The sequence below is a fragment of the Sphaeramia orbicularis genome, chromosome 10 (assembly GCF_902148855.1).
Source record: "Sphaeramia orbicularis chromosome 10, fSphaOr1.1, whole genome shotgun sequence".
Lineage (NCBI taxonomy): Eukaryota > Metazoa > Chordata > Actinopteri > Kurtiformes > Apogonidae > Sphaeramia > Sphaeramia orbicularis.
The window spans coordinates 27,503,647-27,521,301 of record NC_043966.1 but is presented as its reverse complement, the minus strand read 5'-3'; the positions used below and the strand labels follow the sequence as shown (position 1 = coordinate 27,521,301).

Sequence of the window (17,655 nt, the reverse complement as noted above, 5' to 3'; positions counted from 1 at the left end):
GTACATATATTAAACATAAAACCGACTTCAGTTTTTTTTTTTTAAGTGGGGCTGTCTGACATAGAGGGACATGCATACACATATTTGTGATATAAAAAAATACAACTTGCTAGAAATAACTGCATTGATGCATATTGTCATGTGCACACTTGTGTTTCTATCATTCACTGGCCAGTGTGATTCATTTGCATGTCATTTTTTATAGTAAATGGTGCAACAATATAATCAATGCAGCCTTGGTGTGGAAGAAAGCTTTGCACTGACAGACAAATGGAAATCAAGGTCTTGGGGCAACTATTCTAATGCATTTTAACTTTTTCTCTTCTAGTTTTCACAATGTGCAGATGTACACATTGTTCAAAAAAATACACACAGGTGCTGACACGCAACAAACAACAGAATCAGAACTCACACCAACAAAACTTCAAGTACTGATTCATATTCTGTTTGAAAATTCTATTTATTCTAGCCATATTCTAAGCATTTGATTATTAATGTGAATGTGTGGGACAATGTGCACACACTAACGTCGTTTCTGATTTTGTGTCTGATTTGGTGTTTTGCTGCTCTTTGATGTGTAACATCAAGATTCTCTTTGTGGCTATGTAATAGAGTGCTTATGTGTTCAGGTTACTAAGATTTTTTTAAGCAGAATGCCACGGGTGCTGGCAGGCCACCGCACAGAGCAGCTCTGATGGCTCAGCAGCCGCCTCATTCCATCTCTGCTCCATTTAAAAAAAAAAAATTGACAGCCAAAGACAATAAACTACAGCAGATGATAATAAGATGCAGTCTCTTTTTCTAAGAGGCATCTAAATCAGAGGTGCCTTCCACCCCCCACCCCCCCATTTAGTTGTCTTCCCTTGCTTTCAGGAAGATCGAGTGATGGAAAAGATGATAATGAGGGGGTTTTGGAGGTGCAATGACAAGTAAATCTACAGAGCTGAGAGGGGGTTGGGACCAAGCCAACTGTCTCCCCACTTGGTGACGACTAAATGTCTTTCTCAGCAGGTTTTTCATATATCCTTGTCATTGTGGGTGTCTCCTCTCATCTGCCTTCCATTCTATGTTTGTCTTCCTCCCTCCTCCTTCACTTTTTCCCATGCTCCATCTTTAAACCCCATTTAAAATTTAAAGCTTCAGACTTTTTCTTATTGAGGCTGTGCCTGTCTGTCCACATCACTCTCTTTTTAAATCACTGGCCCAACATGGTGTGGTGGAACTATATATAAATATGACACGTATGATTTGTACTAGAAGGAAAGCTGTCTCAAAATGGTTTAGTAGAATTTTGATTTGAAATAATGCATAAAATTGTCATGCCTGTGTGAGTAAGTGCTCTACCTAAAGTGTTGGGTAATAAGTTGTAGATGATGTAGTGCAACAATGAATAATGACCGATATATAGAGTGGAGATGATAGTAGAAAATGCATTTTCTATTGTAATATATCTATGATTTGGATGATTCTCTGATAAAGCTAAGGACTGGGCAAACATACAAATGTTATCATCTAACTCTAAGCAAAAATGTCCATGAGCACATTTCCAAAATGTTCATATCCTTATTTAATACCAAACCTGTATTTTGAACTCATTAGTTTAGTCTCAAGGAGATGTTTGTCATATTTATTTTATCTATGACACAATTCGCTGCAGAGTAAACAAGTGGGAAATACTACTCAGATAAATGAAAACTCTTCAAATAAATCTTGAGTGTTCAGAAGCTATGACATTTATATCTTGTTTTAAGCACCACATAAATAATCTATTTTTCCTTCCACCTGACTTGGCACATCTCTGTGAGTCCCCTTCTAATGACTATCCCTCATCCTCAGGTCTGTCCTCTGTGTGGTTATTAAACTGACTGACCAATTAGTCTGCTGGTAACATAGCAGCTACAGCGTTTTGACCAATTTAACCAAGGCAGATCAATAGATTAATGCCTTGCGGTGAACTATCTCACTGCTTTGACTGATGGGTAGGCTTAATAGTGGAGTCATATTTCATGAAGCTGCTGGCTCTGGTTGAGCTTATGTTTGATCTCAGTTTTTAAAGCCTGCTTTGCATTTGGTCAGATTGGATAAGCAAGAACATCCTGTTACATTTGCCTAATCTGCAAATCTTTAGACACCAATTTGTTATATTATCTACAATTTACTCCATTGTGACAATGACTTGCCAAAGTATCTTAAATGGCATCTACCCGCTTAACAGCTAGAGCTGTTGCTGCATAAGGGCTCCGGCATCCCAACGGGGTTCATTAAGCTTTAAACAGTCCTGGCAAGGTTATTTCGCTGTAGCTTAGCTGTGCAGTGGAAAGTCAGTTATCAACAGCAGTATGGTGTTCACTCAGGTTTCTCTCATATTTTGTAAACAACTCTCACATTCATAACAAAATACTTATTGGGCGAGATGTTGATACACTGACCATAATATCTCTGACTGACCTCTGCATTCAGTTTTAACCGCCCTCCTCAGTGAAACAAGAGCACATCAGAATATGAATGAAGCAAAGAGATACAGGGATTCCTCATTGTGATTAAACACAAGAAATACATGCAAAGAGTATATGTGCATGTGTATATACACAAACATATGTATTTATTTTTTGTTTCCATTTATAATTCTCTGACAGGTATAGCACCCAGCAGTTTTTAGTGAGTTTTTATGAACATAGTCTCCCTGCGGTTACAATAGATATGAAATTAAACTTAATGTGATGTAACAAAAGCTAATGTAATGTAACTCAGCGTAAAATATTAGAGCAAGACGCAGCAGGAGAGGAGAGGAGAGGAGAGGAGAGGAGAGGAGAGGAGAGGAGAGGAGAGGAGAGGAGAGGAGAGGAGAGGAGAGGAGAGGAGAGGAGAGGAGAGGAGAGGAGAGGAGAGGAGAGGAGAGGAGAGGAGAGGATGTTTCAACATTTCCAAAAGTCTGCTTTTGATCCTAATAAGACTATTATGGACGCTGAGTGTAAATGTAGCAAATTGTTTGAAAAAAGTTAGCATGGATGTAGCACATGTTAAAAACAATTCCAAGCAGTGCATCAAAATTTAAGGGGTTTGCTCTTTGCCTATACACTACCCTTCCACCAAGTTTTATGAAAACTGGTGAAGTAGTTTTTTGCACTACCCCTGACAGACAGACAAATGGAAGGGATCACATAACCTCCTGGGCAGAGGTAATAACAGGAAAGGAGAGGAAAATATTTACTTAGTAAACAAAGACTTCATCATTCACAGGGTGTAGAATGGACCTGAACAGAGTGATGCATCATGAGACTGCTTAAGGGTACAACAGCCATATGACCATTATGTTGTTATGATCCACATGTCTGTTTCTTAATATGTCTATATAGCTACAGATATAGTACTTTGGGGATTACTGGACCAACCTGTTACACACAGATGCACATTCACACAGCCTGTGAGGCAGTAAAGCTGACAGCTTTGAAATTATGGCTCATTCAGCCTCTTTGAGAAAAGCATTACAATAAATGCAGTCCCATGTGGTACATGCAAACACTTGTTAGCCTTATTGGTCACTCTCCCATAAGCATCACATACCATATTTTCACTGCTAAAACACTGGCTTTTCCCATGTGCTTTAAAAGGGATATATTTTACATAAGATATCAACTCAGCCTAATCTAACTTTTTATAGAATAAAGACGTTAAATATAGATTCATAGCTAGGCCAAAGGGCAATGTTTTTGTCATCTTAAGCTCTCTTAGAAGCCAGATGTGGAAATCCACATTCAGCATTGTAACTGGGCCTAAAGTGACCTGTCACTAATGCTGATTGGTGGAGAATGTGAGGACAACTGAGATCACTCTGCTCTGATTAAATCCTGACGATAATAACTGCACTGTACATCACTCATCCATATTCATCATGCGCTGACATGAATCTGTTAAGTAATCACAGGGGGGAAATGCAGACACGGGTGTGAACAAAGTCAACAATACAGTATAATGTGCTGCAGTAAGACATAAGCAATTTAACTAATGAAAATGCTGTTGTTTATATGGACTACAAAAAATGTAAAATATTAAAATGTATTTTCATGTCATGTTATTCAGGTACTAAACTCAAACAATGTATATTAAAATGATTGGTCACACAGTATATGCAGGGGTTTCCCCACCAATAATGGACATAGCTTATCTTGCTGCAGGCCCAAAGCTTATCTGGGCATCACCTAAGCCAAACTAATGTAAAATCAATGTGGAGAGAATCAAAATTAACTAAATGGCTTTTCTCAGATCTAATGGTTGTATTTGGTCCCAAGTGGCCTTTTTTTTTTTTTTTTTTTAGCAAGTTTTGTTTTTAAGCTTCTTGAGTGTTGTATATGTATGATCTGATTTAGCTTTTCCAATGTTTTATACACAGATATGGTAAGGATAATCAATTAATCAGTAAAGGTTAATTAATACCAGAGGAAAATGACAATTGACATTACATATTTTTTCTATACGAGTTTTAGGTGTTCTTGTGGAAGAAACCCCAGAAACCCACATGAGTCCTTGACAAACGTAGGGAAATCACTGTCTACAGTCCATGATCTAAAAACAGTTCTTTCTGCCGCTGTCCAGCAGAGGCGAAAATACAGCCTAGCTGAGAAGATATAGAGGGTTAGTGTACTGAATCAGGGAGTTTGAACAGCTTTGGGAAATGAGTGGGCAAACAAAATGACAGACTTATCCCTCAGTCAGTCTGCGATTTGCTCTCCCTGATCTCTTGTTTTTTTTTTTTGCCTTTATCAGTGTTGCTGCTTTCAATCTGTCACAGTGATTGCCTGGCCGCATTATAATTTGCCTAAATTGAGTCATAATGCGCCTTGTAAATTTAATTTTGCCACAAAACCAGATTAATCCATATGACAGGATGCTGCATGCGTGCCTGTGCATGTGTGCCAACATGTGCATGTGTGCATTGTGAATGTTTGTGTGTGTGTATACAGTATGTGCTTGCCAAGATCCTTAATCCCATGAGCGTATGCTGAATAAATCAGAAGAGCATTTTTGCGTAAGAGGAAAAAAAAACCCCAATCCCTTCAAACAGAGCTCATAGATGCCACCAGTCATGAGAAAGCTAAGCACATGTCTGCTAGACACACAACCTCAAATATTGTATATACTGTATATTCATGTAAACAGACTAGAGGCTAAATGATAACAGTATACAGTATATGTATATGACTATACAGTATATGACTACTACATCAAATGTCTACAGTTTCATATTATGTTCCATTGTTTACAGCGTGTCTTGAATGACATTAGTAATATTTTTTGCAATTTCAACGCAGTTTGTGTTCTTCTATATGGCACTGATGCAGGCAGGAAATCTGCACCAACAAAACACAAACAAATATGAAGGAGAGAGAACATGCCACAGACACTTTCTGAACAGAAGGACCAGCTGAGGCAACGCATGGAGCTGGTTTTCATGGGTTGCTTGTAGTTCCAAACAAAAGAAGAAAACAACCAAATGTGATGCAGTACAGTTTTTTCAAACAAGTTCTTCCTAAAATTTACATATTAAACAATCTGTCACTGCATTGTTTCATTTTACTGAGATTTTCAGTGAATGTAAGAATAACATAAGAATATAATAGTATAAAAATATTCTTTTACATTAATTTAAACCAATTTCATCTGAATTTTATGTCTCCTGTCATAAAAGATGGTGCTGACCACCATAGCTGGGAGTCAACATTGTTTTCCTTCAATGTGGACACCACAGAAAATCATTCAGTACTACAGTGTGAGAAGAAAAAACAACATATGTTCATTGTTGCATGTTATGCACACCACCAGAAAAGGAAATATATATTTACATAAAATCCCAATATGGACTTTGGAATTTTATTTTAACCAGATTTTGCAATAATTCTTTTAGTTTTTATTCCATCCAGAATTAATGGTAATACATCATATATTTCTTATGTACTGCGAAAGCTGAAATAATGACCCTTGGGATCTCTATATCTTACTCTATGTCAAGCAAATGATGCCTCATCTTAGACTGGCACACAGACACACACACTCACATACAGCATCCCCTTCCATCATCTAATCTCCCCCAACACTGTCAGTGGCTTGACATTTCTCCCAAGAGAGTGAGCTTGGCAAGCCTGCTCCGACCGACAGTCAGACAGACAGGTAGGGTTATTAAATATGTATTGCAGTGCAGTGATAGGACACCGGGGGCCATTAGCCATTATAAATATATAATTTGGCTCTCCCACATATTTCAGCCTCCTGGACGAATAGCATCCCAGCATACAAGCCTTGTGATTAGCATCCCGATGCTAAAATGCATCTCAATTATACTGAGTGTCAGTGCTCATTTATAAAAGCAGGGGTCGAGAAGGAATGGACCGATGCATAAATGGACGAATAAATAAGTTTGAGCACTGAGGATGGCGCAGAGGAGGGGCTAGGTGTTGCTGACCAACAACATGCAGGTTTGCTGACAGATTAAATGTGAGCTGGTTTTAAACATGAATCACTTTTTGACAGTTTAATAGCAAAACAAGACCAATAGCTGTCTTCCTTCCACCTCTTACTTTTTCACTCCATAAGGTATTGTGTTTTATTTCAGCACACCTGTCCACCTATAGTCTATTTTTTATCTGTCTCAAATCCCTTGTTAGCTCTCTTTTTCAACCTTTGCCAAGCCTTTTCCCCTTTACATTCCCCAGTCATCCATCTTTCCCATTCTTATACCAACACTCAGCCCTGGTCCCTGCTTACCTAATCATCATGTCATCCTTCTTTCTTCTTTCTTAATAGCATTTGTTTGATTTTTCATTCCTCAAGTGTCTCTCACTTTTGTGATTTTTCTCTATTATTGTTTTTCATCCTCTCTCTGCCTGGTGGTGTCTCAAATTTTGCATTTAAGTGACATTTCTAAGGAGGCATTTCAAAAACATCACCTTTAAAAAATGGAAAACACACAGATTGCCTTTCGTGTACTGAACATTGTTTGACAATGAGGTGTTCATTTCAGATTCCTTTCCTCTTCAATGGTTACGGGTCAGTCATCTGTTTGTTACATACTGACTGACAGTTCAGATGTCTTTGTTTGCCAAAACAGATATCAAGCATTTTGGAATGATGCCATAGTCTTTCCTCTCTTTTTTACTTGTTATCTCCACCACTCGCTCTCATGTTTCTTTAAACTCTTTCGTCTTTCTCTCCTTCCTAGCATGTTGACAGCTAGCCAGTGGGTTGAGCCTGTCGTCTTGGTCCCAGAGAAATCAATCATATGGGCAAAGATCAATACAGAGGCCTGAATCCCAGACTGGCTACTGACTTTTCTGGCAGGGCCTGACTGATGGGTGGACCCGTGACACTATGCAAAAACAACACTCCAGGTAGTGCACATAGCCATTAAGCATGCACCACAGCACAAACACTGAAATGCAATCACTCAGATATAATGTCATCAGTCACTCTGAAACAAATACACACAGATGTGTTTGCAGATTGTGTGTGAGAATTCATTAATGCACACATGAACCACAGCATGATATGATGGTGCATCTGTGTGGTCTGTCTAACCAGGCCAGCACATATCCCCTCACTCTGCACAATGTCTGTCTGAAACCCAATTTTGTCCATCACAGTCACTCACAGTTTACATCCAATTGTTCGGTTTGCACTGCAGAGGGCCGATTACGGCTCCTCTTGTCGAGTCTGCATTATACAGAAGCACAACTTTGGCCCAATCTATCCATCACAGTGAGGTCCTCTGCAGGGGAAAGCTACCACTTATCAGCCCACTACAAGCAAATTAGACAGAAATAACAGGTCTAAACAGAGTTAGAGGGAGACTAGACCGGTGCAGAGTTGGTGATCAATGATGTGCGATGTGCTTTAAAGACACAGCACAGATGAAATCATGTGCCAAAGGCAACTGCATCAAATTTAGAGAAACTTGTTTATAAGTAGAGCAGGCGCGGTGTGAAAAGCGACACATTAATGACTCTGAAACTATAGTGTTTTGGAAACACTTCCTGTCTTATCTGCCTCAAAAATTTGGCAATATTACCTCGTGTTCTTTGGCAAATAGCAGTTCTTTGTGACATTAATATGGATTATACTTATCTTTTTCTATATTCTGTGCCAACCCTTGCTGATGCGTGAAATGTGTACTCATTCTTTTCTTGCAATACAGTTCATGGACATTTTCACTCTGGGTGGGGAGGAGTATCAATTCTACAAGGACAAAAGAAAATAAAAACACACTGCTACCTATTAGCTATTTAAAAAATAATCAGCTTGAGGTGAAGTTATTGTAGTCTCAAGTCTGCTTGCTCATATCAACAGTTACAGGCAGTAATCCTTAGCGGGATAGCACATCAACAGGTGCCACTTCCACTGATTGTAATGACATGGTATGTGACTAGGGTGCACTGCACTGATTGTAATGTCAGTGGAGGTGAACAGAGCATCACATATTTTCCCTTTATTTAAAGAGAAAACAGCTCCTGAAGAAACAATTGTTTGGCAAATTAAGCACAAATATCCATATATTCTTCAATAATACTACATGATGACAGAGAATGATACCATCTTAAGGTAGGTTCATCATTCACTTTTTTCCCCAATATAAACTTTAGTAATTACTGTTAGATATGCTGAAGACTTTCAAAGCAATGGTATAGCGATCATGTACTGTGCTTACCCTGAAGTAAATCAACTAAAACATTAAAACATTAATGCATGAACACTACTACATTTGGATGATGCTTTTATCTGGACTGCTTTACTGGATTCCCCCGAAGGAAATGCAACATTACCCCTGAGGTATTAGTGCCACACTTTATTGGTAATAAAGCACAGTGGGGAACAGCTGTCTGATTTTTTTGCTGGGCTAGAATTATTCAATGTATAATGGACCTTTTAATGTAATCTCAACCTTTAAGTGAGAAGCAACTAATGCTCTGTGAGATTCTAAACAAAATGGGCTTGCAGTCAGTCTGGGACATTGTACATTTGACTGGATCCTTACAGTGCCCCCTGTTGGAAAGTGGCTGAGTGCAGAGTCTGTAACTGGAGACAGTTACACACCTTGTCTCTGGAAGAGTTGGCTGCTGACAATTTCAGTCATGGATGCCACCTTCTGTTTCTGAAGTTTCTCAGGAGGGATGCAAGAATAAAAGTCATGGAGCAACTGACTGTAGAGAGAAAAACAAGATAGTGAATATTAATGGGTGAAATCATTATAGCGGCAAAGCAGCAATGATGTATTTTTTTAAACAGTGCAATAACTATGATTTTTAATACCAAAAACTACATTTCCAAATGTGTTTGGGAAAGTATTTTTGACTGCATTTATAGAGCCACTCCCATCATGTACACAATTAATAAAAAGACTAAAAACTCAAGGCTGTTTTTTTACGTGAGCATCCATAAAAACAACAATTAGCATTGCTTGCATCAGGGTACAGCACCAAAATGAGTGGAACACTGTATGTACCACGAAAACAAATGAGGTAGAGCCTAAACACTCGCTAATGAAGACACAGGTTTGAGTCATCCTCTGCCCCAAATTCAATTTTAGAATAATTAAACTGGCTGGTTGCAAGCCCTGAAGCTACTTAGAGAGATTGAATGCTTAGAGCATGGCAACCCCTATGTCTTTATTTTTCGCCTGTCTCCCACTTTGTTTCTGTCTCCTTAAATTATTCTATACAGGCTGCAGTGGCACTTTCAATAATTGTATAAAGGAATGAAATTCTCAACCTCTGCTCCCAAACTCAAAAGTTAACAAAAAAAACTGTACGACATTTAATGTGCATAAGCTGGCTTGACGACATACTGGGACACAGTGTCACAAAGCAAACTTATCAGGCACTCTAATAATCTAAACTGAATCTCATTAAAACCCAAAATGTCAGTCTATACCCTATTGACAAACAAAGGACACAGAGCAAATACAAACAAGCTTAACTGACACTGCCTATTCTTGCACGGCCGCACATATCACACTTCAGGTGAGACTACAAGGAGTACCAGTGTGACCATTGAAAAGATGAGACAAAGCTTTGATGTCCACCTCATGCACTGTGATTGGAATTCACGCAGCTTGGTTTTGGAAACTTTGCCTCGGGCAGTTCTGATCAAGAATGCAATGGGGACCTTGCTTTTAAGTTCAGATGGCTCGGTATGTTTGTGCGTGTTTCCATTGCTGTGTGTAATGAAGTGCAGAAGAAAGACAATAAAGTTGGGTGAAGCTGTGTGTTAGACAGAGTAAGGTAGCCTGAAAGTGAGACTATGTGTGCTGACTTTTAACTTGGTGTCCCTCATTACCTTTCTGCTTGTGTATGTGTGTGTTTGCATTTGAGTTTCAGTGGGGCAGGTGTTAGAGGTTGCACCTTTGTGACACTGTGTTGACATGTACCCTCTTGAGGAAGTGATCTGGCAGATGTGAATAAACCAGAAGCACACACGTCAGACAGGTGAGGAGAAAAATGACAAGAATAAAGGTGTTTGAAATTGGATGTGGAGAGTCAAGAGAACTTTAATTATTTTTTCTGTGAAGTAAAATTGTCAGGACAAGAAAATGGATCTTTGCAATTTGTAAGGATAAACAAACTGCCTGAAAGGTCTAGTTTGGAAAGAAGTGAAGTGTGTGCATTGGGGTCATTTCCTGGGCTAAATAAGTATTGTGAAAGAGCTTTGGGGTCAAAGAGAGGTTAAACAAGCCACTCTAGCTGTTTGTTTCCGCTTTAGACGGAGAGAGCAAAGGTAAGAGAAGAGCTTCAAATGGCTTTTGTTTGAAATTGTCGGTTCACTCGGGGGCACATGGAGGAACCGCACAGTGTATTTGAGTGTGTGTCCTTGTGTATATGCCAGTTTGATGAGATTTTTATCACCTGATAAAGAAGAAAAGGTTAACCCAGGATGAAGTGTGTGTGGGACAGTAGATTGGGGGTCACAACAAAGCATAGTAGAAAACTGCCATAAAAGCTCCCATAAATCCTATGTGCACCAGACGTGTGCGGTGGGGGTGACTGGGGGGATTAACGGTAAGCTCACCTGAGGAGTTTGCCATCAAAAACTTTCTCAACATCATGAAGGACAGTTGGCAGGTACTTCAGAGCCGCGACCTGGTGACACATACCGCAAATAAATTAAACTCTTAAGTCCTGTGGTAGATGTTGGTGAATTTAAGGTGACTTTGTCATCAAATGGGACTCCATTACAAGTGTTAAAAGGAGATATTTTATTTTTTACAGGCACCTCCTTACATTTTTGCAACATTGTCAATTTATATGTCTCTTTGTAGTGAGAAAGACACTGAGCAGCAGAATACAAATATAGAAGAACCAAAAGTAGAAATGAGAAAAGATGAGACTATGCAAAGCCACACAAGAAACATGAAAAGAAAGAAGAAAGGAAATAAGGATTCAACTGAGCAAAATGTGGTGAGGAATATTATGTGGTAAAGTATGGGTGTGGGTGAGTGTGCATGATTACCCTGTTCAGCAAATTGGTGGTGTAATCTGTTTTCATCAGGTTGTTGATGGACTCAAAAAGTCTCCGTAGCGAGTCCTCAAACTCTTCCTGCTCCTTCCCCTCATACAGCCTAAAACGGTAGGAGAAATAGTAATGGAAATGTATCAGAGAAAAACAAAGGAAGCAAAGTAAGAGGCAGCATCAGAAAACATGGTGAGACATGATTAGGAAAGGAGAAAAAGGGGAGAGATGAGGGGAGGGAGAACGTACTGAGGAAGAATTTCAAACATCAGAGAAATCAACAGGATTAGGACAAAAAACCTAGAAATATTAGGGTGAACAAGGCTCATCATCTCAAACAGCTTTATTTCTATTTTGTGTCAAAAAATAATCTATAGATTCTTGAGTTCCTGAGAAGACAGCATAAACACAAAAAGGTTAGATGGACATAGATGTAAGTTCAAGTTTATATTCACATCTTATTTTGTACAAGCTTCCCTTCCAGTTGTTGTCACCACCTGTTCCAGCTCATTTGAACATGTTTCTGAATGATGGAGGCATCATTCTTGCATACATTAGGCCAGTTGGAGGACACAACTGAAATGTAATGGGAATAAAGTTTTTCTTTTCATACAGCAGGTTGTTAACAAGGCCTGCCTTTCACAGACAAATTAGGTTGCATCAGTCTTTCAGACGCTTTCGACTACACCTCACCTACATCTATACATTTGAAAGTATTCATTGGTTTATCAAATGCGATAATTAGGTCTATACTGGGTATGCAATATGTACACATTAAGAAAACACCCTTGAAAGCTTTTCTTTTTACCTTTTCCTTTTCCTTAATGCAAAAGCCTTTCTGTGTAACTAGGCATTTCTATCCCTTTTCGCCTTATTCCCTGTATTATTCTGCAACAGCTGTTTTTCATCACAGTTTAAATTGATTCAAGGTTAGTAATAATAATGCTTTCCAACTCATGCGAAGCACTAACTTTAAAGGTAGTCGAAAACCTGAATACTTTATGTTTAGGAAAACACTCCATCTGCTAAATTGGTTGCATTTTTTCCACGCTGTTTTTCAAAATGGTCGAAAATGCACTCAGCTTGAAAATTCTCAAGCTAACATCTCAATGTACATGTTAAACAGGGCACAAAAAGTGTTATACTACATACGTTACAAAATTATCGCCAGTGCACACTTGTAATTGAGTGCACTATATTAAATAAAACATAGTAATGATCAAAGCAATGCACTTATGTTGACAAGTTGAAACTAAACTGATAACAACTGACTGCCGTGATAACAGGAAACATCCTCTGACTAAAAAACTGGGTTATTTTTGTTGCTGCTATTCACATCACACACACACTTGTCCCTCTAGCATCTCCTCAGCCCTACTTTCTCCACCCCAAGCAAACTCTTCTCTCATCCATCTCTCCACCCCTTTACTTCCTCTGTCTCCCTTATTATCTCTTTGTGATTCAGTGGAGCTATGCAGTTGTTAATTACAATAGAAGTTATGAGTGCTGGAGGGAAGGATTAGCATGTGGCACACAGCGAATTTAGCATGTGGGGGGAGGGATTAGGCAGTAGCACACAGAGGTATTATCAGTGGGGTCTTGACAGAGTACAGTTATGATTACAGGCCCATTGTCCTGCTTAATCCACCAGCCCACCCATGTGGATGGGTGTGTATGTGGGATGTGGCAGAGGTTGTGATGTGTTAGGGTCAGCCTTGGTGTGATAATAACCAGGTTGGGCACTCATACCACATACATACACTGCACTATTAGAGCCGTGTTCCATACTTAGAACAGGATGTCATGTCAAGCCTGAACAGCACAGTTTTAATCCAATGCAGATTATGTAATGATGTACGGTAAACCAAGAAATGGCAACACACTGGTGTTTCAACTTTTAGTCACACAATCAATCATATATATAAAAAAACACAAACGCGTCATCGTGGCTAAGCAAATTAATACTGATGACAGATGGAGAGGAGAGAGAGAGACAGATGAGCAGAATACAATAAGAAGGGGGAGGGACGAGTGAACAGCACTGACATAAACTCTGAAGGAAGAAAGAAGTGGGAGGGAAAGCATATAAATGTAACTCCAAGAAAAGAACAAAACAGCAATAAAAATGTACTGAATAATGAAATACTTGTCTGAGAAAATGAGTACCAAATATCATTTTGTTAAAATTACACTCTCCTAGACAAACCTGGGAACTGTTCAGTGTGATACAAGTGACAGAAGTTTGAATTTCAGATATTTTGCAAAACACACAGAGAAGAAAGTGGGAGGGCAGGCTAGTGCAATGAAATGCATGACACATAATTAGCATGATATTTGTTTCATCTCATTTGTGTAGATTATTCATGCAGACAATTTAAGAAATACTGTTGTGTAGATCCTCCCAGACCCACTGTTATGGCATCACCAATTGGCAGAGTAACATGCAAAACAATGCTATAATACATCCTTTCATTTCCCTCATTAAATCGAAGAAGAACATTCTCTTCCTGTTGCTATTCTAGGGACAGGGTAGGAAATGGGGAGTTGACAACAGGGTGAGGCATGGAAAGGAGGTTTTTAATTTAAAAGTGATACAAATTTTATGCACATATTTTATAAGGCAGTTAGAGACTTGAATCACACTCAGTAAACTTCACAATTACTGTGATGTTTGGTCTTATTATGTTAAAGGAAACATATTTCATATAGACTTTCAATGTATATTTTGCTGTGTTAAATAGCAGTTTCTAATCTCAACGAGTAATATTTTCCTGGCTAAATAAAGGCTAATAGATGTAGATGCTAAAATATTTATCATTTACTTTCGAAACTTTATTTCCAAGGGATGTTTGGCAACATCTGTCTTAGGCTTTTTGGTGTTTTTGTGAAATCTGATACCATAGCCAAATAGTTTTGCGGTATCTAATGGAAGGAATATAATTTATTACCTGACACATAGTCTTATTATCATAAGAAATTATCTCAGTATCGTAGGAGATAAAATGAAATGAATAAGATAACAATTTAGAATTAAATTAAACCAAAACTGTGATAACAAGAAAAGATTGGAAAAGATTATATAATCAAGAAAGGTGACTGGTGTATTAATATTAAAATTGTCATCAGATTAATGTGGAAAAAATATTACTTTTGTGAAGGCAAACACAATATGATTCTTTGGGATGGGGAGAGAAAATAAGAGGTGAGATTTGAAGATGTTGGAAGGATGGAAGGAAACAGGACAAGAACAGGGCAACACAAAGGAGAAATAGAGAACACAGCAGGTGCTCTAGGGAAGAAAAAAGAAATGGACACAACTGATGAACTAGACTACAGGTAATAAAAGCTATAGGCCGTGAAGGACGGACAGAAGGTGAAGTAAAGTGCAAAATCTGGTACAACATGTCTTACATACTTTTTTGAAGTAAACATCACACAATGTTAATTGACTTTGCATGAAAATAAAGACAGTTTGACAAGCTAATAAATCTTCAATGGAGCCTGTTAAACTATTAATGATGGCCAGACATGATGAACATGGAGCCTCCCAGATGCACCTACAGCACCAGTGGCTGCCTTGAATATTTGATTATCTGTTTTCATGACAAGGCTGAGGGAGGAATGTGATGTGAAATCTTTCAATGCAGAGGAAGCTGAAGTTGTCTGCTGCAAGTAGTTGGGGGACGACAGATACAGGGTGAGAGAGAATGAGAAGTAGAGTGAGATTTATCTGTTGAAAGACACCCAGGGGAGGCTGGTGACTGGAGCACAGTCAATCCAGGAGCAGCAAAGCGATAATGTGATGCACACGCATACATGCACATGCACCTATTCACATACGTACATGCGCATATGCCTCAGTATGATGGCTGATACACAGACACATGCACATACATATACTATATATACAGTGGGTATGCACATCTGCATGGGCATCGCAAGTAATGCTCCTACCAAAATCCCAAATCTACTCAATCTAAGATCTAACCTAATCTAAGACTAAATCAACAAACATACCCACACCATCAGTAAACAAACTCACCAATTAATACATAAATACACACAAAAAGATTCTCTCTCATTCCAGTTTGACAAACACTTACAATACACATAAAATAGTGTCTTACATACTGAAATACTTAAACACAAAAGTATAGAAATCCTCAAGTCACCCCCAGACAAGATGCATAATACAATTGTAGATCAAGTTTTTGATCTGTCAGCATCAACGTGTGCGCTGCAGTTATAAATGGTGTTTACACTTATCATATGGCGCAGCCCCTGGCTCTGCACCAGGGGTGTCATAAGTCTCTCCTGCTGGAACTTTCGTCTGCCTGCTGTTTCACTGGCTGCCCATTCAGCAGCCCTGCCCTGTCATTAGCTCTCATTCCAACACTGCACTTCATCATCAATGCTTATTAGCAACATTAGTGCTGTAATCAGCAGCCTTTTCTCACAAGGCTGTCAAAAGCGATTACTCTGGCAATTTGGTGTCACTGGGCCCAGAGTGCGTGGCTTCTGTGTTGTAGTCTTTGTTTGCATCAGTGTGGAATTAAAAGAAATGACAAGTCATTATCATAAAGATCAGTCCACAAAGAACTTTAAAACACTCACTGGGAGTAGAGCATGCGTGAGCGAACGATGAACTTGAAGATGTACTCAAGGGCTTTGAGGGTTCGGAGGATGGGTTCACACTGTTCCCCACGACTGGACACATCCAGATACCTCTTCAACACTGACATCAGCTTCCTGGTTCAAAGATCATATGGAGAAGAGAACATCAGTAAGAGAAAAACAGAGCCAAGAAAAAAGAAGACAAAAAGACAACAAGAATGAACTCCAAGTCATTCAGTGCAATTTTTTCTGATATTCCACAGGTTAAAAAGTTAATTAGCAACTCCATTTTTCAATTCTGTAGAGCAGAGAGACTATGTGCAACAGAGTGAGAGCGAGAGAATGATAGAGGAAGACTGGCAGAGAGGTGGAGGTGGAAAATGGCAAAATAGTATTTCACACCTCAACAGATGTACCTTTCACACACCACAGACACTTTTATTTGCCCATTGATGAATGGCAAAAAATCTCTCTCCAACACATGCACACCCCACAGGTGTGTTTAGACGCATATATCCTGGTGTGTCAAATCAATTTGAGCAATCTGTGGGTGGCGCAGGGTTCAGTGTGAGTTTATGACCTACCTGCATATGTTTGCATATGTCATGTCTATGTCCAATCTCTCTCTGCACTATTTTTATGTCATGCATTGTTAACATATGCCACAAATAACAGCAGGCCTACGGAGAATCCATGACTATTTCATTTCTGTGAAATAGCAAGATGGATTACTCACTAACTGGTTCCAGTCCCTTTAAACAATAACAATTTTCAAGCTTGTTATTCTAATCAGGTTTCACTATCGTCAGGATGACACTGAATACATAGGCAACATTATTACTATTCAGTCTTTCATAGTTTTGTTGTTGTGCATGGCTAAAAGGCAAGTAGAGGTATTTAGCCTTTTTTAGGAGCAAGAGATTGGGAGTTTAAAATGTAGTGGGAGGGAGTTAGAGGGTTTTACATAACTGCCTCCAGGCTGACAGGCGTTAAGCTGCAGTGACCCTCTTAAAGAGGGTGAACACCAACACTCTGGCAGGAGATGCATGAAGAGATGAGGGAAAGACACATGAAGACAAAGATGAACAAAGAGCAAAGGGAGAAACAGTTAAGAGAGGAGAGTGGAGTGGAGTGGAGGAAATTTGGGGCAAAGAAGGCTAATTGGAGGAAAAGCAAAGAAAAATGAAGTAAAGGAAAACAGAAGGAGACAGGTATTTAATTTTCTAACTGGAGCTTTGGATGTGTAAACAAATGTTTTCTCTTGTGCCTGCTGAATCATAAACTGAATAAACAGATAAGAATAAGCCGGGTGAAGTGTTTGTCTGCCATGCCTGACTGGTTTAGCTGTTAGCCCACAGAGAAGCAAGGTTAAAACCCTGGCTAACTGGGAATACAATAAAAAAAGAATGCATCTTAATCCTGCTCAGGGAAGTGCTTCAGAGGATAATACATACAATACCCACAGCAGATTTGGATACAGGTCAGGTTTTAATCACTTAACATTAGATCTTATGTCACGTTAAAACTTAAAGTCGTGCATGTTTCAGT

General features: G+C 39.0%; 1 protein-coding gene across 1 annotated transcript in view; it reads right to left on the bottom strand.

Moving 5' to 3' along the window:
- dock2 (dedicator of cytokinesis 2) overlaps positions 1-17,655 on the bottom strand; it is a 100,592-nt gene that overhangs the window by 62,260 nt on the left and 20,677 nt on the right. Inside the window, exons 21-24 of the mRNA XM_030145253.1 lie at positions 16,108-16,242; positions 11,494-11,602; positions 11,053-11,123; positions 9,082-9,188 (exon numbers count right to left, since the gene is read on the bottom strand). Coding sequence (XP_030001113.1) covers positions 9,082-9,188; positions 11,053-11,123; positions 11,494-11,602; positions 16,108-16,242 — 422 coding nt within the window. The remainder of the gene's footprint in view (positions 1-9,081; positions 9,189-11,052; positions 11,124-11,493; positions 11,603-16,107; positions 16,243-17,655) is intronic.